Below are 23,567 nucleotides of genomic sequence, written 5' to 3' on the forward strand. Positions count from 1 at the left end.
TTGAGAAGTACTTCATACATGCCCACTGATTTTTCTGTACGTGATCTTGCTACGCTTCAAACAAGGGTAGACACACGCAAATGGTTCCCCCCACTCCGACCCTCGTATGGTCGTCAATGTCGAACTCAGCTGAGTCTTGGGTACATATCTATCCACCACCGCCTGATACATCGAGTGCGATATCATCCACCGCCTTCTGAGAAAATGCGTATGTTGAGCGAAACTGATTCCTCATCGCTAACAAGCATCGGGTCTACGGGAGCGGTTTACCACATCGTAGTAGCAGTCGCATTGCTCCACTCGTTGTTCTCCGCAGTAGCAGTGGTGTCATCAGCCCAGTTGCCCGTCGTCGCCGTTGCCGTCGCCGTCGAAGCATCAGCCCATTCGCCAGTCCCACCACTCGAACCAGCAGTAACAGCATCGTTACTCCACTCACCACCAGTGTTCTCGACAATGGGCTCAGGGCAGCGCTTCTCGCCGTGACCATAGTTGTTGCAGTTGCGGCACTTGACTCGGCTCCAATCGCGCGGCTTGGTACAATCACGAGCAGAGTGGCCCTCCTCGTCACAGTTTCGACACTTCATAACACGAGGCTTGTCACATTCGCGGGACATGTGACCTTCTTCGCCGCAGTTGTGGCACGCACGTCCGCCGCCGCCGCCTCCTCCACCAGTGCGAGGCTCGGGGCAATCAGACTTGTTGTGGCTGGGCAAGGGTTAGCCGATGATTTCAGTAAAAGAGACAAATGTGGTGCCAATTCCATGGAGAGGAGAAACATACCCAGGTTGGTTGCAGTTGAAGCACAAACGGTCACTGCCTCCTCCTCCACCGCCACCCCTGGGCTTAGGGGGCTCAGGGCAGTCAGCTTTGCGATGACTGCTTGAAGTTAGTATGAACTCTCTGATACACTATGATATAACTTACCCCGTTTCGCCGCAGTTGTGACAGGCCTGGCTGCCAGAACCCTTGGGACAATCGCGCTTCTGATGACCAGTCTCGCCGCAGCCGAAGCAGGCACGTTGATCACCGCCACCGCCGCCACCACCGGCGCGGTTGTTGTAGCTAGTAGATTTAATCGTAGTAGTGAAGCCTTCGCCAGCGCCCCAATCGCCATCGCCTGACGCCGTAGCATTGCCAAACTCGTTAGCATCACCGAAACCCATGGAATCGCCACCAAAGTCAGTAGAGTTCTTGACAGCGTCGAGTTCTCCACGTTCCTTGGCCTCGATTTTGCGATGCTTCTTGGAGTTCTTGTGTGCTTGCCAGTCCTTGGTGGGCAGCGTGCGATCGCAGAGCTCGCAGTAAGTCAAACGTGGGATATGCTCCTTGGGCTTGGGGTAGGGATTAGAAATCATGGTTGTGGGTATGGTGGGTGGACCACGAGCCATGGTGAGGAGATTTGTTTTGTAAAGAGAGTGATTAGTCTTTGGGTTAACGGTTAGCTATGTACCTGCGATGACAAGGGACGGTGAAGTGAAGCTGGGGTGACACGCAGCAGACGGCATTCTGACGTCTTCCATGTAAAGGTATAGTCCCGAGTAAAGTTGTTTGTCACCTTACGGTGTTGGCCTGATTGTCCTTGGTTCTATGCTAATTCTCGACATAGAAGGCATGGGGTTGTGCGCTGCGATGAGGTAGACTTACATTGTATTGTTGCGGAATGCTTTGCCGGAACCCAGCAAGGTATCGATTTTCTGGAGGTGACACGACACGACGCGTTGCAAAAACGTGAGGTGGGGAAGGAGAGGTAGAGGTGAACGGTGCGATACCGTCTAGAGGCAGTCGCAAAGCATCGTGGGAGCACGGGCTCTGTGCGCAAACAACAGCAAACAGTCGCTGCAAGGCCGGAAAATGCTGGGAGATGCAGGAAGAAGATGATAGAATCGTGATATGACGATATGGTAATGGCATACACGCTCTTGTTTGCTCCGGGTGACTGCATCAGACAATGCAGTGAAGACATGATGGAAGAGAACAACGAGCACTGCTATGTGCAAGAGGATAAGAAGAGCATGATAAGAATCTAGCCCAGGGACAAGCATAATAACCCGAAGTCGAGTCAAGGTTGTTCTAGTCTGAGCAAGGTGCTGAATATTATTTTGTGTCTGATGCGGGGAAATGGACGACGGTAAAGTCATTGTACTTTCCAAATATCTAAATACACTGCTTACAAGAGGAGCAAGTCCGAATGGGTATGATACAAGGGAACCTTATGTACAACACAAGATTATCAAGCACCAGTAGGTACGTTGTCTTCGACTTGAGCTCCTTCATCCTCTCTTTGTTCCTCGGATTTCTCTGGTTCCTTCCAGCCAGTGCCAGCCTGTACGAGCACCACGATGACAGACAGCCCTACAGCACACAAGAACAGGGCCTTGATGGCATCCGTATATGCTCCAACGGCAACAGCTTTGTCTTTGCCGTCCAGCTTGCCTACCAGTGCTGGGCTTCCCAGAAGCCTCCTCGTCAGCTCACCGCGATTCTTGAGTCCGGCGCGCGCGAAACCCTTGTTCAAAGACTTGTGCAGCACACGAACAAAGTATCCACCGCCAATTGCCGAGCCAAACGAACCCGAAAAGCCGCGGAAAGTTGCAAGGAGAGAGATGACAATCGGATGAACTTCTGGAAGCGTGAGGTGAAGAAGATGGACAAGCGCATAATTTGTCGCAGCTCCTGTGGCAAGGCCATTAATGAAAACCACAGTCACATACAAAGCCCATGGACTGCTTGGTGTTGATATGAATGCAAGGACAGCCATGGTAATGGGGAACAAGGCCATAGCGACTATTGTGTGAAGATAGAAGCTTCCTGTTCTCTTGATGTGGAAAACCCCTGCAAGCAGACCACCAGAAGCGAAACCAGCATTTGTTGGGATAAGAATCGACCCGGCCACCGCAGGTGCCCAGCCTCGAACAGCAAGAGAATATACTGGTGTGTAAAAGAGGATGCTCCACCGAGCCATCATGAAGCCGGTCGTTGCAAGGCAGGTCAAAAGAGTTCCTCGGGATCGCAGAACAGAGACTGGAATGACGGGGTCGCTGGCAACATAGGCTTCATTAAGCACAAATACGGGAAGAGCGAATGCTGACAGAATTAGGGGTGTTGGGAGTATCTTTGGCCCAGATAACCCCAAGAGGAAGAGGACAACGGTGGTGGTCAGTAGTACGGCCCCGGAGTAATCAATACGAGCAAGTTTTTCGCGTATTGAGAGACCAGTATATTTGGCGTTGTTGGAAGTATGGCTTGCTGGTATCGAGAATAGCAGACAAAGGCCTGCAATGAAACTCAAGGGTGCTTGGATGCCAAACAGTGGTTTCTTCACACGTCAGTCGAACTGAAACAATTCCTACATGGCACAAATGAAGAACTTACCCATCCGATTCGGGGTTCAAGTGCACCTGCAATGACCGCACCAAGGGAAACTCCGACCGTCATTGCAGTATTAGCAAGGCCCATGTATAAACCCCGTCGCCTTGGACTGGTCATTTGGATTGCCATAATGCTGGCAACGATGAAGATGCCTCCGCCACCCGCTCCAGTAATGACACGGCCCAAGATGAAATGTTCAAATGACATGGATGTAGATGTGATGATGGATCCGATACAGATCGCCATTGTAGAACAGAACATGCATAGTCGGGGGCTGAAGACTTGGCACAGTCTTCCCATGAGAGGTGCCAGAGATGACATGGCGATCAGATAGGAGGAAGTGAACCAGCTCGCATTCTCGAAAGCATCGAGATCTGCAGCAATAGACGACTGTGTCGTTGTAAGGATAGAGATATTTGTAGCTGACAGTAGTTAGGACTCTTGTTCTGCGTCTTTCATCAATGGTCACGTGAGTGAGTATTCAGGGAGTGGCCGTGGATACTCAGGGCCGTGTTGTTTTTGGAAGAAACAAAGTTTACGTGATTACAGCCGCGGGATTATGACAATGGCGGTGAATCATACCTTGAAGAAAGATCAGGAGGCCGACGGATGCGACGATGAAAGCACCCCGAGATGTTGAGATGTATAGCTCGTCATTCTTGGCGTATCTTGCAGATAGGGTGGGAGATGTCGAGCGTTGAAGCAGAGGCTCTCGGTCCGTCGAACCGTTTGATATGGCCATGGCGCGTGATCAGGGAGGGAATTCACATGAACGAGAAGGGATGAGGGAAGATGGACATTGCAAAAAACAAGGCGTTGGAAGTCGAAGTCATAATGATACATACGAACATGCAAGGATGCTAGTGTCACAACGGATTACAAATGCGGCATCAAGTCGATTACCGGCCCCTGCACGAAGGCTTTCGTCCGCAAAGACAGCGATACGGCGGTTGGATGCGACGGACTGAAACTGAAGCTGACTTGACTCCCAAGAATGAGAGACGGGCGAGTGTGCAAGGAAGAGGCCAAGGAAGCGCCAGGCACCGTTGCAGCGTGTTGGCCATGCGACATGTGCGTAATTAAGGTGACGTCAACGCTCATTGGCCAGACACGGCAGTGGAGCACGACTGCCACCCGAGCGTCGATAGTGGAAAGCTGGCCTCTACAGACGACTTCACCACGACTGCGTCAGGTAGTCGCACCCCTGCTCCCTGTCCGACGACATGCCGCGATGAGTTTCTTTCTTCCCATTGTCTTTCTTTCCAACCCATACCCACAATGAGGCCACGCCTTCCGCGGCTTGTGCCGCTTCTGTTCGGTATGCACACACGCATGCGACACAGTTAACCTCTGACTGACCACCAGACACGCAGTTCTTCTTTCGATATGTCTGACCGTATACTCACGATCCGATCTGGACCAAGAGGCAGACCATGCCTACCAAAAACCCCTCGGTGCAGGCCAAACACCAGGCAGCCGTGGATCACCGGGGCAGAGCAAAGAGGCCTGGAAATCAAGATGGGGAACTACCGAAGATGAGGGCGTGAATGCGCATCAGGGAGCCCTGGCCTTTGACGAGGCCATGGCCCTTCTCCGCCAGATCAAACCCGCAACAGCACCCTGGTGGAACTTTGACAGGAAATCCGGCATACTAGGCGCAAGCGCATACTACGCAAAAGAAGTCTTCTTCCTCCTCTTCATGAATGGACCTTCGCAGCAGGAACTCCTGACCACGAACCCGCAACCGAAGAAACTTGGGCAGCCGCTCTCCCAAGCCGTCACGCTACTCGAGGAGGCCGCCGCGGAGAAGAACCCCGACGCACTATTCATGCTCGCCGAAATGAACTTTCACGGCAACTACACACATCCGCGCAACTACTCTGAAGCCTTTCGACGCTACCATGAGCTCGCCACCCTCACCGGAAACGCCTCAGCACAGCACATGGTTGGCTTCATGCATGCAACAGGCATAGGTGGGGCAGTCAAGCAAGATCAGTCCAAGGCGCTTCTGTACTACACCCTCGGTGCTGAAGGCGGCGATATACGGTCAGAGATGGCCGTCGCATACAGGCATTCAGCTGGCATATCCACTCCGCGTAACTGTGAGGAGGCCGTGTACTTTTACCGGCAAGCTGCCAGAAAGGCTATTGCATACATGCGATCTGGACCGCCGGGCGGACATTCTATGCCGAGAGAGTCGTACAACATTGCTGACGATCAGGGTGGTGTGTACGGTGATGGCGCAAGCGCAAGTAGTTCCGGGGCCAACGCCAAAGTGGCCAGTGTTCAATCAGACGCCTTCTCCTCATTAGACGATGTGTTCGAATACATGGATCTTCAGGCTCGCAAAGGCGACGCCAGAGCTACTTTCAACCTTGCAAAGTTAAACTATGATGGTGCACGAACTCTAAAGCGCGACCTTCCAGCTGCCAAGAAGCGATTTCTGGAGCTTGCTCGCATGTACTGGACGCCAGGTGGGAAAATCAACGCCAATGTCTCGCCAACCACCGAGAAGCTCGCTGCAAAAGCCGCTGGATACCTTGGTCGAATGTTCTTGCGGGGCGAGGGAATGGCCCAAAGTTTTGAGATTGCAAAGACGTGGTTTAGGCGCGGCATCGAGCTCGGAGATGCGCTATCACAGTACTCCATGGGCATCATGTATCTCAAGGGGCTCGGCGTACCACAAGATCCTGTCAAAGCTGCAGAGCTATTTGGCGCCGCAGCCGACCAGGATCTCGCGGTTGCTCAAGTCAGGCTTGGAGCACTGTTCTTGGATCAAGGAGACGTCTCCACTGCTATCAAGTACTTTGAGCTCGCGGCTAGACATGGACATCTTGAAGCCTTCTATTACCTGGCTGAGATGACGCATAATGGTGTCGGTCGTGACAAGTCGTGTCCTGTGGCAGCTGCGTACTACAAGCTAGTCGCAGAGAAAGCCGAGCTGGTGTCGACTTCTTTCCCAGAAGCCAACGAAGCCTACGCGAATGGTGACCTGGAGACAGCACTTATTAACTACATGTTGGCAGCTGAACAAGGTTTCGAGGTCGGACAAGCCAATGTTGCTTATCTTCTTGATCAGGCCAAACCGCGATTCACATTCGACTCTCTGTTGCCCTTTATGAAGCAAAAGGCTACACTAGCAAGCGATGCTTTCTTGGCCTTGGTTTACTGGACACGCTCTGCTGAACAGAAAAATGTCGACTCCATGGTCAAAATGGGAGACTACTACCTCATGGGCATTGGAACGCAACCTGATCAAGAAAAGGCAGCAGCTTGCTACCAAGCAGCGGCAGAGACGATGCGAAGCGCACAGGCATTATGGAACCTTGGCTGGATGCATGAAAACGGGATTGGTATCGACCAGGACTTCCATCTCGCAAAGCGACACTATGACTTGGCATTGGAGACGAATCCCCGTGAGGCCTACCTACCCGTTCTACTGGCCTTGTATAAATTGAGATTCCGGAGTTGGTGGAACACGTTCACGAATGGTAACATCAAGTCTATCCAGGAAGAACCAGGTATGTCATGGCTTACCATCTAAACCATCATTTCTTCAATATTAATGTGTCACAGTGGTCAAGAAAACTTGGACTCTTTCCGAATGGCTTAGTGCGTTCCTCGAAGCCGAACTTGCTGGTTGGGACGACTACGAGCCCGACGACTATGACGATGGGGGCGATGATTTCTACGGAGACGGTTATCACGGCGATGATATTGACTCAGACATACTTGAGTCACTCATTATCTTGGCTCTCAGCGGAGCTTTGGCCTTTCTACTCTACTACCGAACACAAAGACAGCGCCGACAGGAAGAAGAAAGAAGACGGCAGCAGGAACAGCAAGCGCAGCTGAATCAAGGTATACCAATACCCCAACAGCAGCAGGCACAAGCAGAGCCGCAGCAAGACAGAGGCCTTTTCCCCAACCCTAATGACCCGGAATTCATGAATTGGGTTGCAGGAGGAGTGGGACATTAAATATCCAGTAGTGTAAATTAAAGCATGAATGGCGTTTTGTTGGAAGGGCTTCGGGTTCGATATTACATACATTCATAGCAGCAATTGGCGTAATTGAAGTGCGCTTGTGAGCAATACATTCGGTGTATGAATCGCTTTCTGATAGTACAGTTTCAAAAATACTGGAGAATATGCGGTGGTGTGATGTTTTGTAATCTCCTCTGTTTCACCCACTCACGGTACTATTTTACTTTCTTCTCGTAGGAAAGGAAGTACCGATTATTTTTCGACATTTGTGCTTGATTTGTGGTAGGGTTAATAAAATGTTGATTGTATGCCACGTAAATCCTGCTTCTTCATGTCAATACCCTTGCTTGAAAGCTGCAAAACTATTTCTTATTTTATTCAGCTCCTTTGATTGTTCGACATATCAGACTCTGAGGGCTTATTTTATCGAGTCCGGAAATGATCATGTCAATTTGAAATGGCTGGCATCAGTTGTACTGAAGCTATGAGGATTCGGTTGTATCGATGTTTCCAGTGGCTAAACATAATGCTTCTTGTAATATGTGATTACGGATGTTTCGTCATTGTCAAATGTGACTCATAATCAAGAAAACAAAACAAGAAACAAGAAGATGAGCGAGTATAGACCAGGATTTTGCTGACATCACGATATCTGAAACGAAGGAAATGGAATAGCAAATGTGACGAGACTTCGTTTTCTACTTTGACTCTCTACCACTTTGTTACTAAGCATCTTCTGGTGTCAAACATTACTACATAGTGGTTTCGAAGAAGTCATACCTTCTTGCCACAAACACTACGTGAACAATGAAAGCAATGCTATCCAAGTGACATGTATAGTCGAGAGCCATTGATTCAGATCTTGCAAATCTAGCATATTGTCTTTTCCTGCAATTTAAGTTCGGCTAATTCAAGGAGCCCTTCATGTTAAATCTTGTATGAAATCTGCGCATATCAATGGCGCTCATCGAATCGGGATCATCTCATCGTGAACATCGGCAGTGATGATATAGCACCTCCAGATGTGCAAGTATGCATATTTCCAAACCGGCTTCGGATTATATAGATCTATCATCTTGACCATCGATCTCCCGAGGCAATTGATATCATCATATGAAAAATGGCCCACGATACCCGGTGGCTGGGTCGGAGATACCGGAGTGGTGTTGAGTCCGGACTTCGGCAGCTTGTCAGCAAGCGATGACGTTTGCTTGGCATTAGCTCACTACGAGCGCAAGCTCAGTACCTCGATAACGTCTCGTTTTCCCTCACGCACCTCAATTACTCCTCATTTCCCCCTGTTACCATACCAATTCGTCTCGCCATGTTCGCCAGACAGGTACTCCGCCCGGTCAGGACGCTGCACCAGGTATGCGCGAGCTTTCTCTTCAATTTGCGCATTACAAATACTCTCAGTCTTTGGCCAAATACTAATGTGTGAGACCAGCAAGTCCGCCGATATGCATCCGAGGCGCCCAAGAGCGGCGGCAACAATGGTGTTCTTTACACAGGAATTGGTGCTGCGGGTCTTGCAGGTGCCTACCTATTCTTGAGGGGCGGTGATTCACCATCAGGGCAGAAGGGCAACGCACCGCCGTCAGAGGAAGCTAACAAGATTCCCTCCTCAACTGGTGGCCCTGCTAAGAAGGCCTTCACTGGAGGCGACCAAGGCTTCCTCTCGCTTGTGTTGGACAAATCTGAGATTGTCAACCACAACACCAAGAAGCTTACCTTCAAGTTGCCTGAGGAGGACATGGAGAGCGGTCTGCCTGTAGCTTGTATGTCCACATTCGGCAAACATGTAGAAGCCCACTGACTCTATATAGCTGCCGTCATCACCAAGTACAAGGGTCCCGAAATGCAGAAGCCTGTCATCCGACCGTACACTCCCATCAGCGACGTAGACCAGAAGGGCACCGTAGATTTCATCATCAAGGCTTACCCGAACGGACCTATGTCGGAGCATATGCACAGCATGGAGCCTGGTCAGCGACTAGATATCAAGGGACCCATTCCAAAATTCCAATGGTCACCCAACAAGTTTGAGCACATTGCGCTGATTGCGGGTGGAACTGGTATCACACCCATGTGGCAAACAGCACGCGCCATTTTCCGCAACCCCGAGGACAAGACCAAGGTGACGCTCGTATACGGCAATGTGACTGAGGAGGACATTCTGCTCAAGCGCGAGTTTGAGGAGCTGGAGAACACTTACCCCCAACGATTCCGGGCATTTTACGTCTTGGACAACCCACCAGAGTCGTGGCAAGGCGGCAAGGGATACATTACCAAGGAGCTTCTGAAGACTGTGCTTCCTGAGCCAAAGGAGGGAGAGAAGATTAAGCTATTTGTTTGCGGACCTCCCGGCATGTACAAGGCCATCAGCGGTGGCAAGAAGAGCCCGTCTGACCAAGGCGAGCTTGATGGGTACCTGAAGGAGCTTGGCTACAGCAAGGACCAGGTGTACAAGTTTTAGATGCGTGTATACATATGCGGGGCATGAGACATGACGGTGTGTGCTTGATTGTAGATCTGAGCATGGGGATAAAAGCAGAGCAAGCACAACTGTGCCCATTGGCGGTCACCATTTGTGCTAGTAAAGGATATGAGGTGTTTTGTAGCACATGGAGGCCACATTCGCACGTCAGAAGCGTATAGATTCTAGCTTGAGACTTGAAAGATATCCTAGCATGTTAATGCAGCGATTTCATCAAGACGAGACTGGTCCTTGTTCCTTTTGCGGCGAGAGAAAATGTATTTGAGTATGAGCAGATTTGATTGAACTTTGTATACGCGGTGATTAAAGCCAATCCACACGAAGCATCAATGAAGTCTTAGGCTAGTAAATTCTGAGGACAAAATCTGTCTCACATGGCCTAAGTTGCAACGATTGTAACTCTTTTTTTTTCTTTGCTTAAACGGTGGCTTTCGCATGACGTGGAAATCGTAGATCTAGGCTAGTCATTGGCTTGCGTTTAGATTAGAGAGCGATCTGGCGAACTGGGACTTGCATTAATAAATAAATGCAAGCTTATTACTTTATCTGCTTCTCCCCCTTCCCCAGTGCGTGCGTCAATGCCAGGCACACAAAATGTGAAGGGCGCTTATGCTTTTGAAACTGTTTCCAGGCCATGACACGAGGAGGGGGAGGAGCTAAATATGTGATCCTGGGGTGTTTGCGATTGCCGATCAGGCAAAGTGTATAGTAGCGTTACGAAAAGACGCAGGAGCCCACCACTACTGCTGTTTTTATACACGCTAATACTAGTAGCGCTAGCAATGTGAAGGGGGGACACGGCGTATGCCCCTCTCTCTTTTTCTTTCTTACCAGAGTGATGTAGCAAAGAGCATATGGCTGTGTTGTGCCTTCACATACTGGCATACTTGTCGTGGCTAGACTTGACCTTCATGTCCAAGGCAGTTTCGTAAAAGTTTCCTTCAGCCCTTGCTCTCCGCAACTTCTTGACTTCGGCATCATCCAACCGGCGTCCGATTTGGTCTTCCAGCTCCTTGCGACTAATCTTTACATTTGCCCTTTCTTCCTTGTTTGCCTTGAGGCGCGGCTTGAATCGCGCCTGCATGCGTATACGCAGCGTAGTCGTGAAGTCAATATGTTCCGTATCGCCGCGTAGCTCGGGGCCAGCCTTGGAGTCGCGAGCACTGACGAACTTGTCGCGCGCAGTTTGGAGTGAGAATGCAGAGGCATTGTCGGGCACAGGGACGGCGAGGAAGGTTTCTTCTGGGGAAATTGCCGTTGCAGTCGCGCTCAAGACGCCGAACTTGTCGCAGCTAAGGTATCTAGAAAAGCGAGTAAGCCAATTGCCGGCGTATGGGGGAGGGGCAGAGTCTAGAATGCCTAGGGTTCTGTCGTCGTACCTGCCGTGGTGGCCTTTCAAACTTAGCTGCTCAGTACCTGCGACACGAGTCGCGACAAACACCTGACGCACATCATGCGGTTCGGCGGTTGCAGCGTCGCCCTCGACAATGTTTTCGAGATCGCTAGCAAACACCTTGCCATTTGCGTCGCATGCCAGGCAGGTGGGTTTGTCGGTGGGAAGGACTATGAGGACGGGTCCAGAGATGTCGCTGGGCGCATCCGCGCTCACCCAAGAGTCGTCATTCTCAGGTTCTGCAGGGGCGCTGGGCGTGACTTGGTTCGAGGGGACGTTGTCGGCATCGTATGGCTCGGCCGCCTTTCTGCGCTTCTTGACTTTCTTGTCACCCTTGAAGTGTAGGGCTTTTGGCATGTTTGCGGTCCTGGGTCGAGGTATTAGGATGCGGCGTCGGAGGTGAGAGATCGGAGTTGGCCGAGGCTGGCGCAAATCAGGCAGGTCCAAGTGGAGATTGTGGGTTAGGCTTGCACCACTTGTGCGCTACCCAGACGACGATAAAGTGTCAAAGTCAACGACGTAGTGCGTGGTCATTGTCGAATACCAGAGTATTCTTTTGTGAGCAATCATCATGGCCAACGCTAATGCTGCCGTGAACCAGAGCGCTGTCGTTGTCGGGCTGGATGCTCTCAAAAACAGTAAGTGGTGGTGGATGCATTGTTCACGGTGGTAAGGCAGGCTTTGCTGATGTTGGCATTGCAGACGATGTTGAGTTTGCATTACTCGAAGAAGCGTTTGGCCCCGCGAGTCTGGGTATCATTGTTGTAAAGGATCTCCCGTCGAGATTTCATGATCTGCGCCACAGACTGCTCTCGTATGCATCTGCTCTTGGAAACCTGTCTCAGGACGAACTGAGTAAGCATAGACGCTCTGTATCTGGTTGAGTTTCAAGCGAGCTGATCGTGTCTTAGCAAAGCTTGAATCGCCCGCTTCCAAGTGGCTGGTTGGATGGTCATGTGGGAAAGAGACGCTGAAGGATGGCAAATACGACACTCTAAAGGGTTCATACTATGTCAACTGTGCGCCCGGGTTTGAAGAGCAGCAAAAGGCAGTGGCAGAGAAATACCCGTCGTTCCCAGAATACACAGCACCCAATGTGTGGCCATCGGAGCAGCTGCTGCCAGGCTTCGAGGCGACGTTCCGCGAGCTATGTACGCTGATCATTGACATTGCAGCATTGGTTGCGCGAGCATGCGACAAGTACGCCGAAGCGAACATTGAAGGCTATCAAAAGGGGTACCTCGAACATGTGGTCAAGACAAGTGTTTCGACAAAAGCGCGGCTGCTGCACTACTTCCCCAGCCCCGCATCTGGCCCGGAGATTTCGAACGGGGACGAGGACGACTGGTGTGCGACGCATCTCGACCATGGGTGCCTGACCGGGCTGACATCGGCCATGTTTGTAGATGAAGGAGCGAATGTGCCGCGAGCAGGCGCATCGTTTGCACCCCTCGAGGAACTTGAGCGATCGCCAGACCCCAAGGCAGGCCTATACATTCACTCGCGCACGGGCGCCGTGACCAAGGTCAGCATCCCACGCGACTGCCTAGCCTTCCAGACGGGCGAGGCGCTTGAGATCATCACCCAAGGCAAGTTCAAAGCGGTGCCTCACTTTGTGCGGGGTGCTGGAGCGGGGGCTGGGGGTGGAAAGGTTGCGAGGAACACACTGGCCGTGTTTACGCAGCCCAACCTGTGGGAGAAGGTGGACGACAAGCGGGACTTTGCAGCATTTGCCAAGGAGATTGTTGAGAAGAATCACTAGCGGATGCACATGTGTATGCAGCCGTCGTCCAGGCGTAGAGCATGCTGCCCCACTGTGTGTACATAGCCCTACTGCATTGACTGTAGAGTAGCAGCAAACATGAAGAAGAAAGCAAATCAAAGCAATGACATCAGACGTGGGGCCAATGAGGATCCGTATCAGCGGGCGGTTGATTAGGCAAGAGGACGTTACGAGGCGTTGTGGGTGTAGAGTGATTAGACTGACGGGATAGACGGGCCCCAAAGGTAAGGGATGGCATTGTTGGGTTGGTCAAAGCCCCATGGTAGGATGGGGAGGGGGGGAGGGTCGATGATGGCGTCAGACAGGGGCGCTGGGACCCTGATGGAGCGATTGGCTGGGTGGAATTAATTGGCAGTCGACAGGGACACGCATGGCAGAGCCGCAGGTTTGCAGAGCCTCATTTCAGATAGGCTGTTGGGGACATTACAGTAACGCGTCCCGGCTGCGTACGTGTGTGTCTATTTGGACAGTGGAGAGTAGATGGTGCAGGAAGTATGTGTCGCCTGGCGGACACAGGGGCCATATTGCGCGGCCTTGGGTGCACATAAAACAGCGGCTGGCGTGTAATCTACTGGGACGATCCCGCCCCCGAGCAGTAACTGTGGCTCAACGTGTTGTTTCCGCGCCACATGCCGGACTGGGCGCCATGCACACCACCAGCACCCACACCCACCCACCCACACACACACACACATGTCCATGGCAGAGGCCGCCCGGTCAGGAGGGCGGGCGGAGCTTGGCGGGCCGGGCGACCGGTCGGTCATCGGAGGGGAGGGGGGCTGCTGGAGATTGCAGTGAGCGGAAGTCGGCACGGCGGAGAGGTGTAGGTGTGTCCAAGTAGCCACTCACTCTATTGCTGCGTACTAGTTAGGCTCGTTGTGCAGCAGCAAAAGACACCGCCACATGCGGCTGCTGACTGCCAAGAAGGCTCCCTTGCCTGAAACCAGTGGGGGCGTCGTGCTCTCACGCCCAGCCTTTATGACGCGGCCACCCATGCACGCCCGGCGCTTGTTCTCCTTTCAGCCCCACAGCCAATGACACGACCATCCCGTTGCTGCTCCTGCTTGACAGATCGATATCGCGCCAAGCAGTCCCATCCGAGAAGCCGTCTTCGCATGGGGGAACTTGCTCCATCCCTGGTGATGCGTTTAACTTCCTTCTTGGTCGGCCCAAGTCCACTCCAATGCAGCTGCTATAGTCGCCGCCAGTCGCTCTTTTTTTCCTTACTTTCCTCTCTCTCGTTTCCTTACCACCTTCCCCACGCCCTCTCCATTGCTTCCTTGGGCTCCGATTCCCCCTCCAAACGCTGCCCACGTCCGCTGCATGCACATGTCTTTCATTGCAAAGGCCCCGTTGTCGCTCGCTCGCGCCACAATCTCAAGCCTTGCGACTCCCCTTGAGCCCGCCGCTGGTCCAGGCAAGATGGCCTCCAGCAACCGCCAAAATGTCACTTGGGTAGAGGTATGCAGTCAAATTCTACTTCCCCCCCCTCTCCGTCTCGTGTCGTGTCTCTGACATATGCAGGGTGTTCGTGGCGTCGCTTCCTTCTGGGTCGTGGTAACACACTTGTGCCGAGCTTGGGACTACAGCCTCTGGTCGCCGCGCGACAATGAGAACGCAGCACCCCAACTGCTCCAACTACCCTTTATCCGTTTACCTTTCCAAGGCCGTATCGGTGTCACCATGTTTGCCTTCCTCACCGGATACGTGTGCGCCATCAAGCCTCTCCGCCAGGCAAAGTCTGGAAACATTCCAGCAGCCCTAGAGACACTGGGCAAGTCCGCCTTCCGCCGCCCGCCCCGACTTATTATGCCCGCCACAATCGCTCTCGTCATTGCATGGTTCTTCGCCCAGCTGGGTGCCTTTGAAATTGCCCACCGCAGCGACTCGCACTGGTTCCGACGCTCTGTCCCTACCAACATTGGCAGCCTCGACACGGAGATTCCACGACTGATCAGGAACTTCCAGACATCCTGGTCTGGCGCCAACAACGAGTACGACGACCACCAATGGGCTCTTCTGCCTCTCCTCCAGGGCGCCTTTCTCATCTACATCCTCTTGTTCGCCACCGTCTTCATGAAGTTCCGCATGCGTCTCTTCACCTGCGTTGTCTTGTTCTTCTGGTACTGGATGCGCACGAGCCCAGAAAAGGGTATGTCACACCTGCTCCTACAGCTCAACTCGCAGCTAACATATTCTAGAAACTTTTGAGTGCCAGTTCCTCTACGGTGTTATCCTTTGCGACCTCGGCTCGGAGAAGGGCTTCCGTGATTTCGTCAACAACCGCGTCAAGGCCCGTCGATTCGCTACCGCTTTCCTCATCATCCTCGGCTGGTATGTGGCGTGCTTCCCCGGAGAGCACTGGGAGTGGGCGACCTGGTCTGTCCAGCTCAAGAACATTGGAGACTGGATCATTCCCCAGGGTGCCGCAAGCTACCCAAAGCGCTTCACCGCTATTGGATGGGATCTCATGGTCACTGGAATCTGGCTTTCGCCTTCTCTGCAGAGCCTCTTCTCCAACAAGCTGTTCATGTGGGTTGGCCGCAATAGTTTTGCCGTCTACCTGACACACGGAACCGTCATGAAGGTTGGACTTGCACGATTGATCTATGGATTCAGCACAGCCCCATACCACGTCGAGCAACCAAAGGACGGCCAAGGCGAAGCCATTCACCACTACATTCCCAGGACCACCAACTGGCTCGTTTGGACACTAGCAATCCCCCTCTTTTTCGTTGTCGAGTACACGATCGCTCATCTCTGGATCACCTACGTCGACGCACAGTGCGCCAAGGCCACCAAGTGGCTTGAGGATACCATGTTTGAGAAGAGCGAGGACGAGAAGCATGGCGCTGCAAACATGGCGTAAGCCAGCCATGGACGATTGATCCACCAAGCATGCATAACCAGACAACAACGGTCACGCCGATCGGAGTAACAAACGAGAACCTCCGGTCCGCCCCGGCACCATTTACCAAGCTTTCTTAGTTTTCTTTTTCATTTCTGTTAGGGTAACGATTTCTTTTGTTCAGGGCTTTCCAATATCTACGGATACCAATTTTCTTATTGCATATGGCATTTTCGAGGAGTTTTTTCTGGGACAACTGTGTTGAAAACATGTCATGTGCATAGGGCCTAGATGGGCCAGCGTCCCCTGTGTCGCAGTCGTCAAGACGACCGGCGTGTTGTATTTTGAGAAGCGTGCTCAAAGCACGTCAAACTATCTAGTAATTCAACCACAAAAACACAGCAAAGCTGGTCGCGTGCCTTGTCATGATGTCATTTATATGTTTGTGGTGATAGCCCAGTGCTTGGAACAGTGTTCTCGTCTGATCTAAGGCGGGTATCGCATCGGCATTGCTGGTGAAAGTCTAATAACGCATGAGCTATGCATCAGAATCACAGTCACCGCCAAGGTAGCCACATGACCATGCATCGCGTTGTCACGCAGCTTTGCCTTGCATAAACATTTACCATTTATCCCGTGTCCCCACTCGCCATACGTAGGTCAATAAACAAATCAAGAAAAAACCAGACTCCGTCTCCATGGCGCTCCATGTGAAAGATATGCCCGATGACGTCTTGTCGCGGCAGAACGCCATACGCTTGCCTATTTCGACCTTTCAAAAATTTCCTGTCCTGAGCCTTGGAAAAAATGCACCCACTAACTCGGAGTAGTAATGCAACCACCCACCCACCCACCCACGATCCTCTCTCTCATCACATGGGTCTGGCCAAAGCAAGTGCCGGTTTGCCAGCACCATATCTTACATACAAGGCAAAACCAAGTTTTTTATTATTGTTTAAAGAACAGAGACAAGAGCAAAGAATAAAGTAAACACAAAGATGCAGGATGAACAACAACAAGTTGCTAGTTAGCTCCATCAGCCACACATTGAAAAGATACGTAGTTTAACTTGGCCCTTTCTTTTTTTTCGTGAACCCCTAACTTAGCCACATCCCTTCCGCTCACCTTCCCCATGCATCCATCATCCCATACTCTTCAGTCGCAGTCGCAAAAGTCGTCCGCACCCGCCCGCCGCTCTAAGAAAAGAAAAAACTAAACTAAAGAAAAGGCCCTAGTCGCCACCATGGCCCCAGAACTGATTGCTTTTTTTCTGGAAAGAGCGGTACTCAGGTAGCTTTGCCAAGAAAATGTACTTACTCTAAGTACTACTATCTTTCTACTCTGTACATAAGTTGGACGATGATGATGATGATGATACTTTTCTTGGATGCCGCTAGACAAATGGAGAAGCCGCTTGGCGGATATTGCATGCAATGTTGGTTCTAGAGTCGTAAGTAGTTTTACTTGCAGACTATTTGCATGGTAAATGCGGGAATCAAAGCTGGGACATGGGGGGGGTCTCGTGCTCTGTTGATTTCCGGGCTTTTGGAAGGATGGATGGGGGGATGCAACGTACGTGCCAATGTACGTATGTGTGTGCGTGGCTGGGCGCGCGGAAGATGGGGGCCGAAGATGGGGGGGCAGGGGGAGCGGGAGTGTGATGCAACAACGGGGGGTAATGGTATGTTTGGAGCTACTACCCGATATATGGACCGGTACTTGCGGATGAGGTGAGTTGTGCAGTGTAGTGCAGCCTTCTTACCTGCGGTGTTGGTTTGTGTGAGAGTGGGCTGGCTGAATACGCGTAGGAGTAATACGCGTCAGGTATTTTGGTCCATGGTTATTTTGAACCCCCCCTCTCCCTTCCAAATGGTTAATAGGGCTCGCCCGACTATTATAGGTTGATTTCAAAAATAGGCATACCAGAAAGGTAGAGGGGGGGGGGGCGGACTTGGCTTTTCTCCTCTCTGGGTTACACGACAGAGATAGTAATGGGGGTGTGTAGAGACATCTTTTTTTTCGGACTTTGCTTCGGAAATCCTCACGCGAGGATTTTTTTTCTTGCGACGAGTCGGTCCCGTGTTGAGGGCGTAGACTAGCCGACACGTGGGGTGTTTTTGGCGTCCCGTTAGTGAGGGTGGCTGGGTCTCTGGCGCGGCTACGCGTGTCCGTGGCGTTGGATAGTTTGACTCTCCCGCTCGCTACGCGATACGAGGCGATTTAGGGGCCGGCGAATACGACCACGATTAACGGCGCGAATTGTGCTCCGGGGTCCCGCGATTTTATCGATAGTAGGAGGTAGGACCCTGTTTCTGGATGTGACAACTTGGGGGATGACGCGTCGATATCGCTCATCCTCTTTTCTTCTCTTCGTCTCTCTCCCCTCAACCCCCCTTTTATTCTTTTCACTCGTCTCTTCCCTTCTTTTGCGGCTTGCTTGCTCTTTGACTTGGCGGACGTCTTGGTATGCGGGAGCGCCGCGCTGTGGCGGTGACTATGCATGTCGTCAAAGCTGCGTGGCTTGAGTAGGGTTTAATTTGCTTTTTTTCGCTTCACCTCCTATCTATCTGCGTCTCTCCTTTATGCGTATGCAACGATTTTCCTGGGGTTGAATTGCGGGAAATAGACAATGTGGAAGACACTGGGGGCGGAGATTGCAAATGAAATCCGCTTGAACATAGCCTTGGGACAACAAGGTGTATTCTGGATACTCCTTGGCGGATTTGGATTCCAATATTTGCTACCCCTGTTTATCGGGACTTGGCCTACTAGGGCTGCCATGTCGCACTACCCTTTCGCCAATCTAAAGCTTATTTTCTCGCTTCAATGCACGCCGCGAGTGTTGTGGCTGGTGCTCGTGGAGACAACTGTAGGTTGTGGGCTGACCTCGTATTCTCAAAGACTGAGTGGGTCGCCGTTACACCAGCGATGTGTATCATTATTGCTGAATAATCCGAAGTAAAGCTAGTAGTAGCTTCTATTTTGAGAAATGGATTGTAGTTCTCAAGAGCGTCGAGATTATGGCTAATGCATCTTACTCTTGCAGCTTAATCAGAATATGTCAGTCGGTATGGGCATGCTCATTTGTATCCACAATGTTCGTTCTAAGAGAGGTGGGAGACGAACACTTCCAGCCAGGGACCTCAGATGATGGTCTGAATGGTTACCTTGTTAAATGGAAATGATAAAAAAAAAGGTCATTTGTTGAAGACTGGAAGGCTCACATTGTAATCTTGTGCCCACGCAAATCTTCAACTCTGGTTCGCAATAGGGCTTCCTGGGACATACGAAATGTTGCTAACCCTGATCTGGATTCCACATGGAGTGATGAGGTATTGCAGCTATTTGAAAATTCCAGTTCACCCACCTATCATATCAATGAAAACAGTGTTATCGTTCAGTGAAGGCCGATTCACTACATCGCCAAAGTAACCCAAATCTGCATCATAAGCAGAACTTTCACACCGCAGGTCCAATGAAGAACATGAGTGACTAAATACTTTCATCACTGACAAAAACTCATGAGGTCATATTTGCGCCAATGTATGGAAGTGATTTGGTTTCCAGTAAAGGGAATTGGACGAGCCAGTCTTTCGAGTTTCATCTCGGAAGTGTTTGCCCAACCATGGGTGGTGAAAGCGAGACCCCACGTTCACTTGATTCGAATTTGTGCAAAGTGAACTTTCCAGCAGCGCACCTGCTATTTTGCCAGCGCTCTTAACTCCTTCCATCTCGCTCTACAACTTCATCGACTTGCACCAGCCCGACACACAACTCATACAGCCACTCAAGATGCCTGGCCGCTATACACACCCAAACTGGACTCCAGCTATCATGCCGGTAGCGGCGGTTCCACTCGCAATAGCCATCGCATATGGTATCTATATCCTCGCCTACCCACCCGCCACCTCGCTCGCTCGTAGACAATCCATAGTGTATCTTTTCATACCGTTGTTCTTCGCATTCCGGTATTGCGAATACATCTCGCCCAACTCCGATCACGTCGATACACTTGCCCGAGCATGTATCATCTGGTTCGCACACATGAGCTACGAAGTGTGCATCTTGGAATTCAAGCCTGATGTGCGTCCTGGCCCGGGTGAAACTAGGGAGCGCATCAAGCAAGCATACAAAGTGATCTTTGACCGGAGTCGTGTTCAGATTGTCGAGCAGCAGCAGCAAAATCAACTACAGGAACTGCAGGAATACGGTAGTACGTCGAGAGCAGTGTACAATATCAACACTGTGCAGAAGCAGGAGCAAAACAACGCTGCTCTAGATAAAAAGACGGACGACCCAATCAACGTCGCCGAGCAAAAGTCGCAGTACATCCTACAAGCCCACTATCAACACGGCTTCTCGCGCTGGCAATTCGTCCGCTACCACTTCCTCAAAGTCCTCCGCCTGTACGCACAGCAATACGCCTGGGAATACTATGAATACCACATCTCGCCGTTTCGCCGGGACCCCGACGCCTACATCTCGGACGACGATATCCACTTCTTCCGGCGACTACCCACATCGCTGCACTACCGAGAAGTCTACTGGCGCACCGAAGAAGCCTTCAACTGGAACGTGCCCACAAAGTGGCTGTACGAAAGCTACCACAGCATCTGCGCCGTACTACACGTTGGACTAGGCATCGACGGACCCGAGGAATGGGGCCTGGGTCTCTTTGGTAACCTCTCTGCTGCGTGGTCGGTGAGACGATACTGGAGGCACTACTGGCACAACTACATCTACCACTCCTTCAGCGGCCACGTCAAGTGCGTTACTAGGGGTTGGCTCGGCATGCCGCGCAACACGTTCACTCGCTTGGTCGAAAACGGACTCGTATTCTTCCTTTCGGGCCTCATGCACTCGGCAGTGCGGTGGCAGGTCGCTCCCTGGGGGGATCTCTGGGCCATCACCTTCATGTACACGAGCCAGGTCATTCCGCTGGCTATCGAGGGCGGTGTAGTCTATTGCTGGAGGAAGGTAAGAAAGAGCCTGGGATATGGCGCTGATGCCAAATGGGTTGATCGCTTCGAGTATGCTATCGGATATTTCTGGGCTTTTGCATGGCAGTTTTATAGCATCTCGACGTACTGGTTGGTCAGGGATAAGTGGACAGATGAGAAGATGGCAAGGAACTATCAAAAGGAGATGGAAAGTTGGGGTCTCAATGAGACGGAGTCGAAGAGTGTCTGAATGTGTGGCCCTGCTTTTGGGACAATGGGCATCGGGTGCTTTGTGCAATGCATTCCATAATACATTGTTGAATTTCTGTTTACAAAATGTAACTACAAGATTGGACAAAAGGTAGTAATGAGCTTAGACTTCATATCGAGTCAAAACATGATATTTTATCATTCAGAATCTTTAACATTACATTCTTGTTGGTATCACTAAGTTACACACACACTCTACTCTACGTCATTATAAATTAGTACCTAGTCAGCTCAGGGCTGCACTTGGAAGCCGGGAAACTCCACTTTGTCTCGACAAAGACCTTTTGCATACCATCCTCCTTCTTCTCAAATTTGTAGTAGACCTTGTCGAGATCCTCGAGACGCACACGGTGGGTAACCATCTTGGACGGGTCGATGCGCTTTTCCTGGATCATCTGGAGCAGGGACTCCCAGTACATGTGGACGGGGGCTTGACCGTTGCCAATGAGGCGGATACCGCGCTCCATGAGCGAACCGATGTTGAAGTGGTTGGTGTAGCCGACGTATACACCGGTGATACCGCAACGACCCATGTTGCGTGTGCTGGAGATCATCTCGTTGACAATTTCGCTGGTGTCGGTCTCGAGGCCGAGCATCATCTCAAAGTAGTGTGCCCAGCCCTTTGCATATTCTCCGGCGGCGCACTCGATGCTAACATCAGGTCCGCGGTTGTTGCACATCTCCTTGAGCTTGCTTGTTACCGACTCTCCCTTGGGCAGAGCAGAGAAGTCGAGGGTATCAATGTGGGGGTATTTATTCTTGATGAAGTCGAGACGCCAGTTGGAGTCGATCATGATGACTCTGGACGCGCCGTTCAGCAGAGAAAAGTCTGCAGCCATTTGTCCAATTGGGCCAGCTCCCCAGATGGCTACAACATCTCCCTTCTTGACACCAGTGTCGACAACGGCGTGCCATGAAGTGCACAGCACGTCGGAGAGGAAGAGACCTTGCTCATCGGGAACATCGTCGGGAAGTGGCAGCAGGTTCACATCACCGTAGGGAACACGAGTGTACTCTGCTTGGCCACCAGCAAATCCTCCAGTGAAGTGGGAGTATCCAAACATGCCAGCGGTCCGGCCGCCGTACATGGTATTCTCAATTGTGTTGGAGTTTGTCTTCTCGCATTGGGAAGATAGCTTCTGCTTGCAGTAGTAGCACTCGCCGCAGGCGATCTGGAAGGACGCAACAACGCGTTGACTACTTCATGTTAGCAGTGTCCTTGCATAGAATGGAACAGATCAAACGTACCCCTTCTTGAACTTGGTGACTTCAGAACCGCACTCATCGACAACACCACAGAACTCATGACCGAGAATGTCACCCTTCTGCATCTCTACGACTGAACCGTGAAGCAAGTGAAGATCTGAGCCGCACACGGTGGATCCGGTCACCTTGACAATGACATCGCGGGGCTCAATGACCTTTGGCTTTGGAGTTTCAACCATGCGGACGTCGTTCTTGCCGAACCATGCCAATGCCTTCATTTTTTCCGAGTTGTCTGCCCAGGCCTCATTGTTTCCAGGGTTGGTAACGTCTTGAGTGGTGGTTGCGTTGTCTCCGTGGCCTACGGCCTTCTCCGCCTGCATGGCGGCTTGGGACATCATCTTGGGCGATTGTTGCAATGGATTGCTGATGGGTGAAGTGCGAATATATCAAGGGATATAATTGGAGAAGTTCAATAGAGGGTAGAGAATTGGGAAATACAAGAGCAGTACGAGCAGAAAGCCTACCTTTTCAACTACGTCCAAACTACGATCGATGACATATTGGTGAAAATGTGACGTTGAATCTGCAGCCCTGTTACAACTACCGCGAACCAGCGGTTAATTCTTCCCCCCTTGTACATGCGCCTGTATGGGCTAGCCTAACGTCATGACATGCTGTGGAGGGGCAGATGTCCGCTATGCAAGGTGAATATGGGGTTGCCATATGCAGCGGCATATGTGTGTGTTGGTGGTGAACATTTCAGGCACGCGTCATGGCGATGTCATGGCGGGGCACCACGCGTTTTGGCGATCGCCGTTGGAGCTAGACAGGCAACGATGGCCAGCAAGACCAAGCTTTTTCAAATCGGCATCTTCGGCGCGTGGGTATGAATCGAGCATGTTGTAATTCTGATGTGACTGGCAGTGATGGACCAACTGAGTAGTTGTGGGCTGAGAGTGGCGCGAAAGCAACGGGGTCAAGGCGTCCAGACCGACGTCAAGCTATGGTGGAAAAGAAGACGGCACCAGAAGGACTTATATCCTTGGGATTGAGGACCATGATGGAGGATTGCGTGAGCTTCCATGTGTCGAGCATCTGGGCAATATGCACGTAACGCAGATGCGGGTACCCGGAAGGGAAACTGGGCAGTGTCTAATGCAGGTACAAAGGCGTGTCTTCGGCGTATTTTGCGCAATAGGAAAAATAGCCATGATATCTCTGAAGAAATATGGAAGGCAACTATGCAATTACAAAAAACCTCTCCGGTGGTGTAAA

The 23,567-nt window shown here is 51.5% G+C and overlaps 9 protein-coding genes across 9 annotated transcripts; 5 read left to right on the forward strand and 4 right to left on the reverse strand.

Moving 5' to 3' along the window:
* Positions 1–2,230: 2,230 nt before the first annotated feature.
* On the reverse strand, positions 2,231–4,111 carry COCVIDRAFT_25231 (hypothetical protein; the record flags this gene model as incomplete). The annotated part of the gene is made up of 3 exons (XM_014702802.1): positions 2,231–3,316; positions 3,373–3,791; positions 3,952–4,111. The coding sequence occupies 3 exons, from the start codon at positions 4,109–4,111 to the stop codon at positions 2,231–2,233; spliced, it is 1,665 nt and encodes a 554-aa protein (XP_014558288.1).
* Positions 4,112–4,647: 536 nt separating this feature from the next.
* COCVIDRAFT_94695 (hypothetical protein) lies at positions 4,648–7,349 on the forward strand (the record flags this gene model as incomplete). Its single annotated transcript, XM_014702872.1, has 3 exons — positions 4,648–4,687; positions 4,743–6,890; positions 6,946–7,349. 3 exons carry the CDS (start codon positions 4,648–4,650, stop codon positions 7,347–7,349), a joined length of 2,592 nt encoding a protein of 863 aa, XP_014558358.1.
* Positions 7,350–8,679: 1,330 nt separating this feature from the next.
* COCVIDRAFT_94876 (hypothetical protein) lies at positions 8,680–9,831 on the forward strand (the record flags this gene model as incomplete). Its single annotated transcript, XM_014702873.1, has 3 exons — positions 8,680–8,724; positions 8,803–9,133; positions 9,182–9,831. 3 exons carry the CDS (start codon positions 8,680–8,682, stop codon positions 9,829–9,831), a joined length of 1,026 nt encoding a protein of 341 aa, XP_014558359.1.
* An 892-nt stretch (positions 9,832–10,723) lies between these two features.
* On the reverse strand, positions 10,724–11,602 carry COCVIDRAFT_94948 (hypothetical protein; the record flags this gene model as incomplete). Its single annotated transcript, XM_014702874.1, has 2 exons — positions 10,724–11,153; positions 11,232–11,602. The coding sequence occupies 2 exons, from the start codon at positions 11,600–11,602 to the stop codon at positions 10,724–10,726; spliced, it is 801 nt and encodes a 266-aa protein (XP_014558360.1).
* A 214-nt stretch (positions 11,603–11,816) lies between these two features.
* COCVIDRAFT_25235 (hypothetical protein) lies at positions 11,817–13,007 on the forward strand (the record flags this gene model as incomplete). Its single annotated transcript, XM_014702803.1, has 3 exons — positions 11,817–11,883; positions 11,948–12,100; positions 12,157–13,007. 3 exons carry the CDS (start codon positions 11,817–11,819, stop codon positions 13,005–13,007), a joined length of 1,071 nt encoding a protein of 356 aa, XP_014558289.1.
* Positions 13,008–14,357: 1,350 nt separating this feature from the next.
* COCVIDRAFT_14611 (hypothetical protein) lies at positions 14,358–15,897 on the forward strand (the record flags this gene model as incomplete). Its single annotated transcript, XM_014702781.1, has 3 exons — positions 14,358–14,489; positions 14,553–15,180; positions 15,230–15,897. The coding sequence occupies 3 exons, from the start codon at positions 14,358–14,360 to the stop codon at positions 15,895–15,897; spliced, it is 1,428 nt and encodes a 475-aa protein (XP_014558267.1).
* Positions 15,898–18,034: 2,137 nt separating this feature from the next.
* Positions 18,035–18,657, reverse strand: COCVIDRAFT_14612 (hypothetical protein; the record flags this gene model as incomplete). Its single annotated transcript, XM_014702782.1, has 2 exons — positions 18,035–18,370; positions 18,646–18,657. 2 exons carry the CDS (start codon positions 18,655–18,657, stop codon positions 18,035–18,037), a joined length of 348 nt encoding a protein of 115 aa, XP_014558268.1.
* Positions 18,658–19,710: 1,053 nt separating this feature from the next.
* On the forward strand, positions 19,711–21,066 carry COCVIDRAFT_94785 (hypothetical protein; the record flags this gene model as incomplete). Its single annotated transcript, XM_014702875.1, has 2 exons — positions 19,711–20,031; positions 20,197–21,066. 2 exons carry the CDS (start codon positions 19,711–19,713, stop codon positions 21,064–21,066), a joined length of 1,191 nt encoding a protein of 396 aa, XP_014558361.1.
* A 235-nt stretch (positions 21,067–21,301) lies between these two features.
* COCVIDRAFT_94822 (hypothetical protein) lies at positions 21,302–22,672 on the reverse strand (the record flags this gene model as incomplete). Its single annotated transcript, XM_014702876.1, has 2 exons — positions 21,302–22,283; positions 22,335–22,672. 2 exons carry the CDS (start codon positions 22,670–22,672, stop codon positions 21,302–21,304), a joined length of 1,320 nt encoding a protein of 439 aa, XP_014558362.1.
* Between the last annotated feature and the right edge of the window lie 895 nt (positions 22,673–23,567).

Source organism: Bipolaris victoriae (assembly GCF_000527765.1).
Source record: "Bipolaris victoriae FI3 unplaced genomic scaffold scaffold_27, whole genome shotgun sequence".
Taxonomy (NCBI): domain Eukaryota; kingdom Fungi; phylum Ascomycota; class Dothideomycetes; order Pleosporales; family Pleosporaceae; genus Bipolaris; species Bipolaris victoriae.